The following is a 15447-nucleotide window of genomic DNA, read 5'->3' on the forward strand; positions in this document are numbered from 1 at the left end:
GTGCCTTTGACTTCTGTGTTAGAATCTGGAATCTGCTTCTGGGAGGGAACGGGGATGAAATGCTGTCAGATGGGGGTGAATGCTCTTGGTAAGTAGCCCACTGCACAGCCCACCTGCTGGGTCTCTACCTGAAGCCCCATGCCTACCAGGATGGTGGGGGCTTCTCCTTAACATCCATCTCTCCCCAGCCCTTCAGAGACCTGATGGTGGTGTCCTGCCCCATCTCCAGGGGGGAACAGGTGAGAAACAGAGACCACCCTTTTCCTCTACAGATGGGGAAACATACCTTCCATGGAAAGGCGGGTGGGAGGGCAGCTCTGGAGACGGGTGGTGGGATGGGGTAGCCGGTGGGCAGGGATGCAGGGTGAAGTCTGCTGGGAGGAGGACCCCAGAATGAAACACCTTTCTCCTCTTCTCTCTCCTTGGCTGAGTCTCACCTCCAGCTCCTGGACGCAGAGCAGGGACCTGCCCCTGTGTCTCCATCCAGGCTGCACAAGAGACCCGACATGCTCTCACCAGCCTCCGGCTCTGACCTCCCCGGTGCCTCCTCTGCGGCACGCCCAGGAGTCAGTGGGAGGAGCTTCTCTTGCTCCGGGAGTTCCTTGGTGGAATGCGGACAGCTGGGGGGGTCACAGAGGTCTCTGTGATATCACCACGAGGGGCGGGCAGGCGCACTTGGAGTGACGTTTCTTTGAGGAGTGAGGGGGGAGACTGAGCAATATGACGGATAACCAGAGGAGCTGGTGGCAGCAGTGGACCGACACCACCTACATCAAACCTTTGAACCGCTTGGTAGGCGGCCCCTGCCTGGCTGCACTGCCCAGGCTGGGCATCCCGGGGTGGGATGGGGCATGAGAGGACTGGACTGGGTCTGGAGGGGCACAGGCTGCCCTGATGGCCCCCTCCTCACCCTTGCAGAGGGCCGCTCAAGAGCCCTACCAGCGGCCAGAGGAGCAAGTGCTCATCAACCGCCGAGATATCACCAGCAGAAAGGTAAGGCTGAGGCTGGGCCTGCAGCCTGTCGGGGGGCTTGCAGCCATCCTCACCCCCATGGTGACCCCTCTGCTGCGGTATCCATGGGGCAACAGGCCCTCAGGATAACTGCCCCTTCTGATTCTAGACATCCCAGCAGGGATCCCTGCAGTGACCCACTCCCCAGCCATGATATGTTAGTAACTGCCTGGCTGTGACCCTCACAGGAGCTCCCCTATAGTGAGAGCCACTCCCCAGCAGAGACCCCCAAAAGAGTCTCCCTTGCAATGACCCCAACAAAGACCACCCCCCGACCAGGAGTGACCCACTTTTAGTGACTATTTAGGTAGTGACCTCTACACTGATGCCCCTGATTCCATGATCCCCTCTCAGGCAACTTCTCCCCCCAGAAGTGGCCCCCATGGGTCCCTATTCACTGAGAGCAAACTTCCAGGCAGAGGCCTCCTATGGTGACACCTGCCTGAAGGAAGGTCCCCCATCCTCTCCCAGGATGCCTGGGACATGCAGGAGTTCATCAAGCGCATGTATGTCAAGCAGCTTCTCCGACACCCAGCCTCCAAGGTGCTGCTGGCCATGCTGCTGGTGGTCAACGCCATCACCATTGCGCTCCGCACCAACTCCATGCTTGGCCAGGTGGGACTCCAGCCTGACCCCTGCTCTCACTCATCTCACAGGGGCTGGGGCAAGGCACCTCCCTCCCTGGGCCTCAGACTCCTCATCTTTTCATGATGGTTGGATTGGATGCTTTTCAAGGGCCTGTCAGCACTGAGATCAAGGAAGACTTTGTGGTGGAGGGGGCCCAGCTTTGAGAAATGCTTTGGATTTGCAGAGGAAGGAAAGGAGAAAAATGTTGTGAGCAGAGACAGGCCAATGGGTGTCTTGTGGGGAAGGGTATCCCATTTTAATCAATAATCACTGAGCAAGGATCACTCTGCAGCAGATACTGTGCTCTGTGCCAGGTATAAATACGACAGACCAAGGTCTGTCTCAGACAGACACCACAAACATGTCATTGCAAATGCCTGGGTGTCACAGAGTGTGTGGAAGCTCAAAGGAGGCATTGGACCTAATCTTGGGGCCAGGAGGGCTTCCTGGAGAAAGGGACATTTAAGTGGAGAATAAAGAATGAGCAGGTGTTGGCCAGGCAAAAGGAGGTGGAGAAGAATGTTTTGGGCAGAAGAAGTGAGTTCTGGGTACCCAACTTGAACTCCACTATGACTTGGGTCTCACCCTTGAGGTTTTAATTTCTTACAAGGAGTCCACCACATACATGAATTGTCCTATAGAAAGCCAGTGTTTTTAAAATGTTCCTATGTGGTGACTGGTAAGTTCAGAGAGGAAGTCAACAGCCAGATCACACAGCATCTTCAAGTTATATTAAGGAGGATGTCTTGGAAAGCCAAGGTTTATTTTTTTTTTACTTTTATTTTTAAATTGAAGTATCATTGATTTAGTGTTGTGTTAATTTCTGCTGTTCGGCAGTGATTCAGTTATGCATGCATATATACTTTTTTATATTCTTTTCCATTAAGGTTTATCATAGGATATTAATATAGTCTCCTGTGCTATACAGTAGGACCTTGATGTTTATCCAGGCAAGCCCGGCTTTAAAGTATGGCAACGTGAGAGTGATTGGCATCCAGGGAGCTGGTTGCCAAAGCTCAAGGAATGGATGAGCTTGCCTGGGACTGAGTACTGAGTGAGAAAGGGGGGCCAAGACAGAGCTCTCTGAGAAGAGCCTCTAAGTTAAGGGCAGAAAATAGGAGATGCAAAAGGGTAGTAAGGAGGAGCGGCCGGAGGAGTGAGAGGATCCCCGGGAGAGTACGTTACCAAGGGAGCAAGCACAGCATCAGATGTGGCTAGGATAGGAGGCCAGAAAAGGACTCTGAAACATCCCTTGGATCTTGCCCTTGTGATCTTGACAGGAGCTAACTCTGATGTGGTGGAGGCAGAAACCCACTTGCCAGGGTTTTCAGAAAGAGTGACTGGAGGGCAGATCAAAACCCATCAATGGATCATGAAAACAATTCAGAATGCAGGTAGTGGCATTTTGGTGTAGAATGAAATAAAATGAAACAGAATGAAGTAGAAACTGTGGTGGGGAAGAGAGAGGGAGGGGAGGAGCCAGAGGGAGAGAAAGCATTATGGAGTAAAATATGTATTTCTTTGAGTCCAAGTCAAAAATGCTAAGAAAGCCTGGTAGAGGGTGTGTGCCGTGAAGCTCAGATCCTAGAGACCTGTGAACGCCAGACTGGTTTTGTACCTCACTCCGCAGGCCATAGGGAGTCATAGAAGGTTTGTGGGTAAAGAAGGCAACTCTGATTTAGCCACAGATGCTCGTGACTTGGAGAAGGCAGGGAGACTGCTCAGGAAGCTCTTTCAATAAACAGTAAGGAGAGCCTATTGCCACCTGTGGCCAATGGGGTAGAGCTGAAGGGAAAGACAAAGGGAAGGAAAAAGCCTTTCCTTGTTTTAGGTAGACACCTCTAGCCCATGATGCCGTTTGGGAATTTGGAACAGGCTGGAAGCCCATAAACTTCAGCTCCCATCTGAACTTAAGAAGCTCTGCCCAGGGAATTCCATGGTGGTCCAGTGGTTAAGACTCCATGCTTCCACTGCAGGGGGCATGGGTTCAATCCCTGGTCAGGGAAGTAAGACCCCACATGCTGTGCAGTGTGGCCAAGAGAAAAAAAAAAGTTCTGTCCAGCCTCACGCTGGCTGGTGGATGGAGCTGGTGGCAAGGTGTGGAGAGCAGGAGGCTTGAAGTCCTGAGTCTGTGGGCCACAGAGGTAAAGAAAAGGGGGAGTCAGGTGACTTTTGTAACTGGCAAAGTGGAATCGGGGGGCTGGGAGCTGTTCATGTCACAAACAACAGCAGTGTCACAGCTGAACAAGAGATGGCGTGAAAGTGAGTTGTTTTAAACAGAATTCAGAATCATGGAGTCATCCATCCATCAATCCATCCACCCCGGGAGCATGTCTTGGACCCACGTGTACGGGGATACTCAGGAGTTTGGTCAAGCCAAGCCTGGGGATTTGGGAGCTGGTGCAGCCGGAGTGGTGGAGACAACCAAAAAAGCAAGGATGGGACCTGGTGTCCTCCAACTCAAGGGCCAGGGCTTTTCCTCCCAATCCTGGAGTCTGTTCTGCCTTTCTCCACCTCCCTTTTCCTACTCTAGAGGTTAGGGACAAAGGCTTGTAGTCAGACAACAATCTTTATCAATAAATGTTTGACCTTGGGCACCTCTCTGATTCCTCAAGTGCAAGATGGGAATAAAACCTACTTTGCAGGACGATGGTGATGGTAACATGAAATAAGTTTGTGGTTTTAAGAATGGCGCCTGGCACGTATGTGCAAGGGATAGTCTAAAGGGAACTACAAAGATGCTGAGGCTGAAGAGCGATAGGAATCTGGGCCTCCCCTTCCCTACAGATGTCCTCTGTCCCTGGTCTTGCCAAGGCCCTGCTCCACTGACCTTCCTGCCCTTCTTTCTCTCTGTCTTCCGTATAGAAACACTATGAGTTGTTCTCTACCATAGATGACATTGTGCTGACCACCCTTATCTGTGAGCTTCTTCTCGGCTGGTTAAATGGTTTCTGGATTTTCTGGAAGGTGAGATCCTGGGCCCTCCCTGCCATCACCTCTACTCCTCCTTTGGGTTGGTACCCCATCCTGTCCCTACCACTGTGTACCTGGCCCTGAAACCTGAGGAGTGTGTGTGTGTGTGTGTGAGTGCATGTGTATGTTCATGCGCGTGCATGAAGAAAGACCGACTTCTGAGATGTCTGTGATGTGACAGTAATTTGTACTGGAAGTGCAGGCTTCCTGGGTCCCCATTCCTGATCCAGCTTTCCCTAGTTCTGTGCTTTTGGGAAAACCTTGATTTCCTTATCAGAGAAATGCAACTGAGAGTATCCACCTTAATTTACCCCTGGGTGGGGAAGATCCCCTAGAGGAGGGCCTGGCAACCCACTCCAGTATTCTTGCCATGGACAGAGGAGCCTGGTAGGCTACAGTCCATAGGGTTGCAAAGAGTCAGACATGACTGAAGTAACTTAGCACACACACACACACACACACACCTTAATTTACAGGGTTCAAGAGCAGAGGGGTCAGCAGAGATTTTCTGTAAAGGGTGCTGACCTTAAAAATAATTAAGTCAGTTATTTTACCAGCAAAACAAAACGGGGGCTTTATATGGGAATAGAAGAGGATTTGCAATTCAGGACTAGCAAGCTATAGCAAAAGCCACAGCAAGTCCAAAAATGGAGAGGAATGTCATTTTATGAAGAAAAAGGAGGCAGTTAGGAGAGGTTGATTTGAAACAAAATCTGTTGGAGAAAAGTGAGAGTGCAGGGTGAGATGGTCTTATTAACTGAGTTGCTAGAATGTTAGATTTCTTGCAGGAGATGCTATGTACCTCTTTTCCTGTGGGGCCTATAATTGACGATTCTTTCCCAGTTGGTGATTATTCCGTTGAGTCTGTAATTGACAGTTCTTCCTGTAATCGACCAGTAATCTAGTGGTACTGCATGGGAGCGCCCCCTTTTGGCCATCCTATTGCATTGCAGGGAGGTTTCCCTATGATTTTCTCAAGGGCCAGGTAAATATTTTTAAGTTTTGCGGGACATATAGTCTCTGTTGCAAACACTCATCTCTGCTGTGAGAACACAGAGCAGCCATAGACAGTACATAGACAAATGAGCATGGCTATGTTCCAGGTAAATTTTATTTGTGGATACTGACTTTTGAACTTTAAATTTTACATGTTATGAAATATTATTTCCCTTTTGATTTCTCCCCAACCATTTAAAAACATTAAAATAATTCTAAACCCATGGGTCTTAAAAAAAAGAGGCTGCTGGTCAGATTTGTCCTTGAGCTATAGGTTGCTGACTCCTATTTGGGAGAGTATCAAAAAGATATCTGGGTAGGAACAGATCTTAACATTATGTAAAATGAAACAAAGACTCAAATTCTTCGTTTAAATAGGACTTCTAGAGTCAAAGGATTTCTGGATTTTCTGTCAAAGGATTTATCTTGCCTTTGGGCATGTGCAAGAAGAATCTTTAAAAAAAAAAGAATCTTTAAAAAAATTACCCATCAAATCTTTATACCTTCTTAAAAAGGAAGCATCATTTAAATACCATTATCAGGACAACCAACTAGAATTACAAGCTTTCCAGGGCTTAGAAGTGTCACTTCATAGAACATAGAATGTAGAACCTAGAACAATATTTCTAAAGTATGGATGTCTTAAAGCCTGCTTTGTGAGAACAACACTTGGGAGGATGTTTATTAACAGAAAATAGAATAGGATGATGCATATTTACTTGTCTCCATGGTGGAGGGGAGAATAGGTACCATGATTTTGTGAATATTTCAATGTACACTCTTCAAGATACAGGCAGATATTTGTTCCCTAAGAGAGAGCATTTCTTATGTGAAAGTAGCCCTGAGATTTCTTTTGTTGCCGGTAGAAATTGTTCAGAGGCTAGATAAGAAATTCAGGCAAGGCTTTGTTAGGGCCTCTGCAGTAGCAGTGGGGAGTGAGAACAAGTAACAGTTTCCTTTGCTCATCTTTCCCGGATTCCTTGTATGAGGTGAGGGTAGTGGTGTGACCAGGGGTCAGACTGGAGGGGTGGTCTAGGTGGTTTGCCTGCCCTTTTGGTGGTGGTGTGTGCAGGAGGCATGTGCAAGTACTGCTTTTGACCCCTTGTGTTTGCTCCCAACCCCCTGCTTTTGCTCGCTCTTCAGAAGTGGCATTTGGACTGTTGGTCTTTTTGTATCTTGTTGTCCATCATTTGCCCCAACTGCTCGTGCAGGCAGTTATTTTTAGTCTCTTACAGTTTATTTGTACTGCTTGAGGAAGTCTGTCCAGGTGCAAGCATTGCAGCAAAGGGTCCCAGGTTCCAGCCTGTCTCAATTGCAGGAGCAGTTAGGAGGGCCTGCACTTTCAAGGCTAAACTCTAGCGTTTCATCAGCACAAGAGAATGGGAGCAAATTTTGTGTTCCTCCCAGCCAGTCTGCGTATCTCCTCAAGGACAAGATTTCTCACCCTTGGCACTGTTGACATAATTGGCCTAGATAATTCTTCATTGGGAGGGGACTGTCCTGTGCATTGCAGAATGTTTAGCAGCATTCTTGGCCTCTACCGGTTAGATGTCATTAGCATCTTTCTAGCTGTGACAATCAAGGATATCTCCAGACACTGCCAAATGTCCTCTGGAAGGCAAAACCGCCCTCCAGAACTAATGGCTGAAAACGAATGTTCCAAACCCTAACCTTTATCTGGGGCCAGCCTCCCAGTGCCAAAAGCCAAAGCTTGTTAGAGACCCTCTGCTGTCTTCTTCCCCACTCCCAGCCCCTCTCCTGGTCCCAGTGTACAAGGACTACTCCCCACTTAATGGGTGGATGGAAAGGGAGAAGTCAGGGGAGGGAGGAAAATCTGCAAGTTAATATCTCAGATATTACCCAGCCACATGGGGATCCCCAAAGTTTTGCCCCCAGCGCCCCCAGTGCTCATGGGGCTCCTGTCTCCTTACCTCCACAGTCTATTAATTACTATTTTACCACCTATTTCTCAATTTTCTTGCCACCTCTGCAGCTCTGGTACCCCATTCTAGTTCCTGTCTCGTCTTCTCACCGGGGTGTTGCTATGGCTTCCAGTGTACCCCACCTGCCATCAAAATAGTTTTCCCAAAGCCCAAGACAGAGTACCCTTAAACATTCCAGTGGCTTCCAGTTGTTTATAGGATCAGGTCTAAATGCCTCATTGTGATACGACCCTCGTTCTTGGCTTTCTCCAATCAATGGAAACTGACTGGAGGCCAGACAAGAGATTCAGGCAAGGCCTTTTAGGGCCCCTGCTGCTGCAGAGGGGAAGGAGAACGTGTAACAGACTGTCTTGTTCCCTCAATCCCTGACCTGTGAGGCAAGGTTGTTCCTTACACGGGGTGGGGTAGGGGTGTGTCTGGGGTCAGACTGGAGGGGTGACTTAGGTGGTTTGCCCATCCCTTGCCTACTGTTGTGTGCAGGGGGCATGTGCAATACCCTGATTTTGCACCCAGCAACCTGCTTTTGCTCCTGGCTCTTTGGAAGTGGCAAATTGAGTTTTTTGGTCTTTTTGTATCCAGAATTTGTCCCATCTGCACATGCACTTAGTTATTTTTAGTCCCATATAGTTTCTCTGTATTTTGTTGCTGGAATGGAGGTGTGTCCAGGTGCAAGCATTGCAGCACTGTAGCAAAGAGGGCCAGGTCCCAGCCTGTCTCAGTTGTGCTTAAGGCTTTCTGTGAAATGGCTCCTATCTGCTTTTGCAGCCTTATCACCCCTCGCCTCACCCTTGGGTGTTCCAGCTACATCAAGCTGCTTGTAGTGACATTCCTAAAGACACACTTACAAGTGTGCACACATGCACATACACATATATACGCACACTGCTGTTGCACACTTTCATGCCTTTGTCCATGCTGACACCTAGTCTATGAAAACTCCTTACCACTTACTCACTTGCTTTTCTCCTACTTATAGTTTAAGACTCATTCAGATGTCTCCTCTTCCAGGAAGTCTTCCTGGTTCTCCTAAGCTAGGTTAGTTGTTGTTCTGTTTTCTTAACACTGTGTACTCACCTCTCAGTTCAGTTCAGTCACTCAGTCATGTCCGACCCCTTGTGACCCCATGGACTGCAACACGCCAGGCCTCCCTGTCCATCACTAACTCCCGGAGTCTGTCACCAGGAGTTAAAATTTACTGTCTGTCCACCTCCCTCAAAATAGCCTATGAGCTCAGCAGGGCAGAAATCCTGTATCTTCAGGATCTGATCTGAGGTGTGGCATATAGTAGGAGCATAATATTGAATGGATACAGGGATGGATCTGTAGGCAGGCAGCCTTGTGTCTCCTTGTGTATGTTTAGGCACCAACAGTCTGAATGTGACATACCAGGAGGTTTTGTGTTTATTGGACTGCCCAATAAATTTAAGAACTTTTTTCCCATTAAAGTAATTTTTTCAAAATAAAATAGTTTTCTTTTTGGAACTTCCCTGGTGGTCCAGTGGCTAAGATTCCATGCTCCCAATGCAGGAAACCCAGGTTCAATCCCTGGTCAGGAAACTAGATCCCACATGCTGGAACTAAGCCCTGTTGCAGCCAAATAATATTTTTTCAAAACGGAAAAGAAAATTGTTTTCTTTTTTTTTTTTAGTTCTACCACTTTATTGCTACCTACCCATCTCCCTCCATCCTCGTGCACACATGCTCAGTCATGTGACCCCATGGACTGCAGCCCGCCAGCCTCCTCTGTCCATGGACTTTTCCAGGCAAGAATACTGGAGTGGGTTTTCTTTTTGAATATTTAATGCGGCTACATATTGGTCAAAACTGTCCTGGAAGGAGCAAACAAAATCCTTGTTTCTACTCTGTCCCTTCATCCCTTTCCCCTACCCCCACCCTCTTCAGATAATCTTTGTTATTTATAATCTCGTTTATCCTCCTAGTGTTTATTTTGCAATCATAAGCAAATATGTGAATATTCTTAGTCCTCCCTTCCCAGACAGTAGTGTAGTGTAAATGCTGTTGTACACTTTACTTTCGTCATTTAATGGGTCTTTCTGCGTCAGTACATGGAGACCTTTCTCATTGTTCTGTACTCCACTGAATGAACGTACAGTAGTTTAGCCAGCCAGTGTTCTATTATCATTGCTGGACACTTTAGTTATTTTCAGCCTTCTACAAATGTCATTTTGTAGTTGTACCAGAGTTTGTGTGGGATGGATTTCTAGAAGTGGGATCACTGGTCGAAGGTAAAGGCAGACTGTTTATTAGAGAAAAATCTCCCCTGTAGTGGTTGTGTTTGAATTTGTCATTTCTGTGAGCTTCCCTCCTGCGTCCGTATTCTAAAGGAGTTTGTGCCGTATTGGACACGGGGCTTGCATACTGTGCCTTTACAGTGAGAGTTAGCTCACCTCTGAAGTGGCTATTGAAGCCCTGTTCCTTAGTGTTTTCATTTATATTCATTTTATTAACTATAGTCTGTGTCCCACAAAGCTGGAGCATCCAAACACTCTCAGGTCACCTAACTGCAGGGCAAGGCCTTTGTCAACGGCACACTAGCCAAGGTGGGCGATAATCGGCTTAGGAACTGGCGTGTGTGAGGGGCTCGACTGTGTGTTCAGACACTGCACTGTGGACACGTGTATGAGACAGCGAGCGCGTGGGTGTTTTGTGGCATGTTTGGGGGGCGACAGCAGGGCCACAGTGGATGGCACGTGACTGGCCCGGCTCCGAGAGCACCGTGGAACCCCCCATCCTGAGAGTGTGGGGAGGGCAGACCCAGGATGAACCCACGGGCTGGGCCTGACAGACCCTGCTGGGGCTGGCCCACCCCCCCAGGACGGCTGGAACATCCTCAACTTCCTTATCATCTTTATCTTGCTCCTGGGGTTTTTCGTTAGTGAACTCAATGCCGTCGCCATCACCTACACCCTCAGGTAAGCTGGGGACTCGGAGTGAAGAAGGGACCTGTCTGGATCCCAGGAGAGAGGGGAGGGGATGGTTGCAGGTGGGCATCAGCTCTGCCTTTCTGGGCAGGTGGGGCGATGGTGAGGAGGAGGGGTTGGGGAAGGGCCGAGGGGCGCCCCTGAGAGGCTCTGCCGCAGGGCGCTTCGTCTGCTGCACTTGTGCATGGCGGTGGAGCCCCTGGCCCGGATCATTCGCGTCATCCTGCAGTCGGTGCCTGACATGGCCAACATCATGACCCTCATCCTCTTCTTCATGCTGGTCAGTGCCCTCCCCTGCCCCCAGCCGCACCCCCCCCTTTCCTGAACAGGCCCCTGGGTCACTGGGGATATGGGGTGTCTGGAGCAGAGAGGAGGAGGCTTTGGAGATGGGAGGAGAAGAGGCCCGCCTCCCTGTGATTCCCCTGGCAGCTTCTTTGCGTGTGCTGTGTCCTAGGCCCGTGGGTGAAGTCCAGGGTGGGTCTCCTGTCTCTCCGGCAGGTGTTCTCCGTGTTTGGGGTCACTCTCTTTGGTGTGTTCGTGCCCAAGCATTTCCAGAACATGCAGGTTGCCCTGTATACCCTCTTCATCTGCATCACCCAGGATGGCTGGGTGGACATCTACAGTGACTTTCAGTGAGTGCCCGTGGGGCTTCCGGGCCCCCAGTCCAGCTGAGCTAGGCAATGAGGGGCTGGGGCATCCAGGGGCAGAAAAAACTACCTGGGGAGGGAGAAGGGCTCTCAGGTGGGAATGAGGCTCCAGGGCTTGGGATGAGGGTAGCAGGATGTTGTGGGGAGGGTGCCTGGGGCTTTAAACTGGAGAAAAGCAGACTCCTGGGGCTGGGACCTCTAGCTTTGTAATCTACTTGAAGCCTTGTCCCTATGAAACTCCATGTATTCAAAGTCCCGCGGCAGTCTTGTTCGTGGACCGCGGTCTCCCTTCATGCTCAGCAGTTGGGCAGCTTGGCCTTGGGCCAGGCAGCAGGCCTGTGGTTGCATCTAGGGTCCCAGGGCAGCTCCCAGTCCACACTGGAGCCCACCAGACTGCCTCAACTCCTAGGAATGTAAGGTCTCATTTTATTCATTTTGAGACCCACTGTCCAAGGTCATGTTTGGCCACAGAGGGCTGCTGGGTTCTGTTCTTTATCTCTTTCCATTTAGCCCAAATCCTACTTGTTTCCAGGCCATTTCAGGGGCTTGGTCCCCCTGACTGATTTCTTTTTATCTCCCTCGTGTGAAAGTAGAAGCCCAGTTGGTAAAGGGGCTTCTACTCTCATTCCATTATGTTATAGACAGTGAACAAGTCATGGAATGTGTGATAAAGGTGGCCTGGGCTTTTGAGTCTTTGCTCCACTGTACTAACCATGCAACCTTCTGAGCCTCAGTTTCCTCATATATCAACTGGAGCTGATAATACAATATTTAACCATGTCATGGGTTGCTCTGAGGATTAGTAGAGACTGGCATTGTGCACACATATGCACACATACACATGTGTAGCAAGAGAGAGAAAGCTATTATTTGGGAAAATATTTTATGGGAGGTTTGCAATAGGTATTAACGGTGGTGGGATCTTTTTCCTGTTCATTTTCCCTCTGATTTTTTTATAATGAACCTGAGTTATAATAAGAATGACATGATAAAGAGTACAGCCAATAGATTAAATTTGATAATGCTGGTGTGTGAATCCTCACCTTGCAGGGCTGGCTTGAGCACGGCCCACTGTCTGGCAGTACAGCGGGTGCTCATTCAAGAGCAGCTGTGGGGACAGTTAGGAGTCAGGCCTTAGATCTGCACAGCAGCAGGGAGGTGGCAGAAGTCCCAGTAGGCTTTGAGATAATTTCTCCATCTCGTAGATGAGGAAACTGAGGCCCAAAGGGCCAGGGAGGTGATAGGCCCCTGACTGCCATCTCCAGGATGGAGACAGGGGAGTACGGAGTGGAGATTGGGGGCGCCATCTACTTTGCCATCTTCATCACCATCGGTGCCTTCATTGGCATCAACCTGTTGGTCGTCGTGGTGACCACCAATCTGGAGCAAATGATGAAGGCAGAACAGGGGCAACAGCATCAAATAGACTTCAGTGAGGTGAGTGAGATAGGGAGGGCAGAGGGGGGAAGGGGAGAGTGTATATGAGTGCTAACTTGAGTGTGTGTGTGTGTGTGTGAGTGAGTGAGTGTGCTCATACACTCGAGGGCCTAAAGAAAGCCAAGCCTGAGGCCTAAAGGCAGCAACCCTCACTTTGATTGCCAACTCACCAACTGGGGCTTCTGAGGGGTATGGCGTTCCTAGATGTCTTGCTCTGTGACAACTTGAAAGTGAGCAGCTGGGTGACCTTAGGGCATTTAAACCAATCTAAACCTCAGTTTCTTCTTCTATAAAATTGAAGTGATGATAATTCTATTTACTTCATGGGGCTATTATGAGAATTTCATGGGTCAGTGCACAGTACTTGGCACATATTAAGAACTCGATGAACATTAGCTATAGTATTACTCATCCAGGGGTAGAGCTTCTGAAAGGTGGGGAGTATTGTGTAAAGTGTTGAGGGCTGTGGACTGTGACCCGAGAGTATTTAGGGTTTCAGAGGTTTGCTGGGTAGGGTTTACAGGAGGGAAATGATGGGGGATACACTAAGTTGTGGAAAGGGGTGAGAATTTTCAGAGGTGAGGGACAGACTGCTGCATTTCAAGTTGAGCTCCACAGTCAAGGAGGGGAGGCTAAGACTGGTTGGAGCTGAAACGAGGGGCATGAGAACCCTGGCGTCCTGAGACTCATCTCCCCTGAAGTCGAGCAGGAAGGGGCCAGGGGAGGGGGTCCCGGCAAAGCTATCCTTCCCTCTCCACTCTCCCTTCCCCAGGTAGACGACAAGGAGGGAAATGGGAATAACAAGCTGCCACTGGTGCACTGTGCAGTAGCCCGTTCGGAGATGCCTGGGGTCCCCCAGGAGCCATTTATGGGGGGCCCCCTGACAAACCTCTCGGAAAGGACATGCGACAACTTTTGCCTGGTGCTCGAGGCGATACAGGAGAACCTGATGCAATACAAGGAGATCCGCGATGAGCTCAACACGTAGGGCGGGTACTGGGGGTACCCCCCGAGTCTCATGAGTCAGGGCTGAGTGGACCCTCAGATTCTTCTGGCCTCACACCCACATTGATGATGGGGACCCTGGGACCCAGAGCGGTTAAGTGACTTGCCCAGCCCCCGCCCCCAGCCTCTCTGTGCAGGATATATACCTCCTCGTAATCTCACAAGCGGCCTTGAGCCTTGGCCTGGGTCTCTATCAGAGTCAAGGAGGGGAGGGCGCAGGGGGCTGGACCCCAGGGAAGAGATGGAAGGGCCGCCCCCCGGCCCCCTCCCTTGGAACGCACTCACCCCTCCACCTTCAGGATAGTGGACGAGGTCCGCTCCATCCGCTTCAACCAGGAGCAGGAGGAGGAGCTGCTGCAGAGGTGCTTGTCATGGAACATGTCCTTGGAGAGCAAGTCCTCCGTGGACATCCGTGAGATGACTCGAGAGCAAGACTTGATCACCGCGCTCGTCAACAGGAAAAAGGTGCAGCTTCTCAGCTTCCCTCTCCTGCCCAATCAGTGCTCACCCCCCACCTCACCGAGCCCAGCCACCACTCCCTTAGTCAAGGTTTCTGACTCTGTCAAGGTCTGGCCCGCCCCCCTGGGCTCCCAGGCACCCCAGCAGTCACCGCCCATCTGGTTAGATTTCAGCTTTTCTGGGAGCCCCTGCCCCTCCTGTGGGGCTCCACACACTAAGCCATCTTGGTCTTCAGCGCCCTCAAGCTTCTTCTTAAGGGGGCTTGAGCAGCTCAGTTCCTGCTCGGTGGCAGATGCTTAGGTCCACCAGGGGGGCATAGGACCCCCCAGGTCTTGTCAGGTACGTAAGAGGAGCAGCCTCCTGACGGAGGAAAATTCTAGGGAGAAAAAGGCCATGCCCCGCTCCAGGGATCTTCCTGAACCAGGGATCAAACCCACATCTCTTGCATTGGCAGGTGGGTTCTTTGCCCCTGGCGCCACCTGGGAAGCCCCATAGAACAAGGCACATTCCCACACATTTCGTTTCCTTCTCTGCTTTCCATCCCATCTGACCTGGGAGCCTTGTGGGTGTCTATGGCCTGAGAGGAAAGCTCCATGGTCAGAGAGGAGACTAACACATGAGAAGGACTTCCCTGGGAAGCCGGGATGAGCCGCTGTTGAGCTGGAGGAGGGGAGTAAGGGGGCGTCTGCCATGTCACGGGTGGGGGATTGACAAGAAGACCTCTTGGTTTGCAGGTTCAGGAATCCAACACAAATGTTAACAAACACAAGACCAGCCGCTGAGAGGGCAGTGCAGGAGCCAATGGGCATGAGCGCACACCCAGCTGCTGCATCTTCCTGCATCGCTAGCATGACTTGGCACATCCTGGCCTGAGCCCATCCTCTGCCTTACACCTGGGCAGATGCCTGGGGATGGAAGGGGGCGGTATCTCTAGGACTTGGGCCTGTGAGGCCCCAGGTCCAGAGGAGCATGGATGGAGAAGGATAGTGGATAAGAGTGGGAGCCTTACAGCAAGGATGAGCCCACAAGGGGGTGCTGGCCAGGGCAGCCAGGATTTGCCCTCAGGATGGGCATCCCTGGTTCCCTGCTAGACCAGAACTAGATGGGGTCTAAGCGGGCCCAAGTACCAAGAGGAGAAAGATGAGGCCGGTGGGGCCAGGTATCATGTATCGACAATAAAGTTTTGCGTTGGGATTAATGTGTCTGACTGGTAGACCTCCAAAACCTTTGGGGGCAGCCTTGCCCCCTCAAAAGCCTCTTTTGTTGGACGAGAGAGTCACTGACTGTCCCCCAGAGCTTCCAGTCTAATGGGAGAGAAAATCTACAGCCTGAAAATTTTTGATTTAATGGTAGAGAGATAATTCCTGCCTTAGAGTCCTAAATTTGGAGGGTGAAAGTCTGGTCTTC

The 15447-nt window shown here is 50.3% G+C and overlaps 1 protein-coding gene across 1 annotated transcript; it reads left to right on the forward strand.

The window, feature by feature from the left end:
* CATSPER4 (cation channel sperm associated 4) lies at positions 1 to 15158 on the forward strand. The gene is made up of 13 exons (XM_043909332.1): positions 1 to 88; positions 189 to 239; positions 444 to 792; positions 919 to 993; positions 1483 to 1626; positions 4504 to 4605; positions 10386 to 10483; positions 10652 to 10772; positions 10991 to 11124; positions 12405 to 12576; positions 13349 to 13560; positions 13881 to 14046; positions 14775 to 15158. Exons 3-13 carry the CDS (start codon positions 721 to 723, stop codon positions 14820 to 14822), a joined length of 1344 nt encoding a protein of 447 aa, XP_043765267.1. The 5' UTR covers positions 1 to 88; positions 189 to 239; positions 444 to 720; the 3' UTR covers positions 14823 to 15158.
* The last annotated feature ends 289 nt before the right edge of the window (positions 15159 to 15447 follow it).

This window comes from Cervus elaphus, chromosome 8 (assembly GCF_910594005.1).
Source record: "Cervus elaphus chromosome 8, mCerEla1.1, whole genome shotgun sequence".
NCBI lineage: Eukaryota > Metazoa > Chordata > Mammalia > Artiodactyla > Cervidae > Cervus > Cervus elaphus.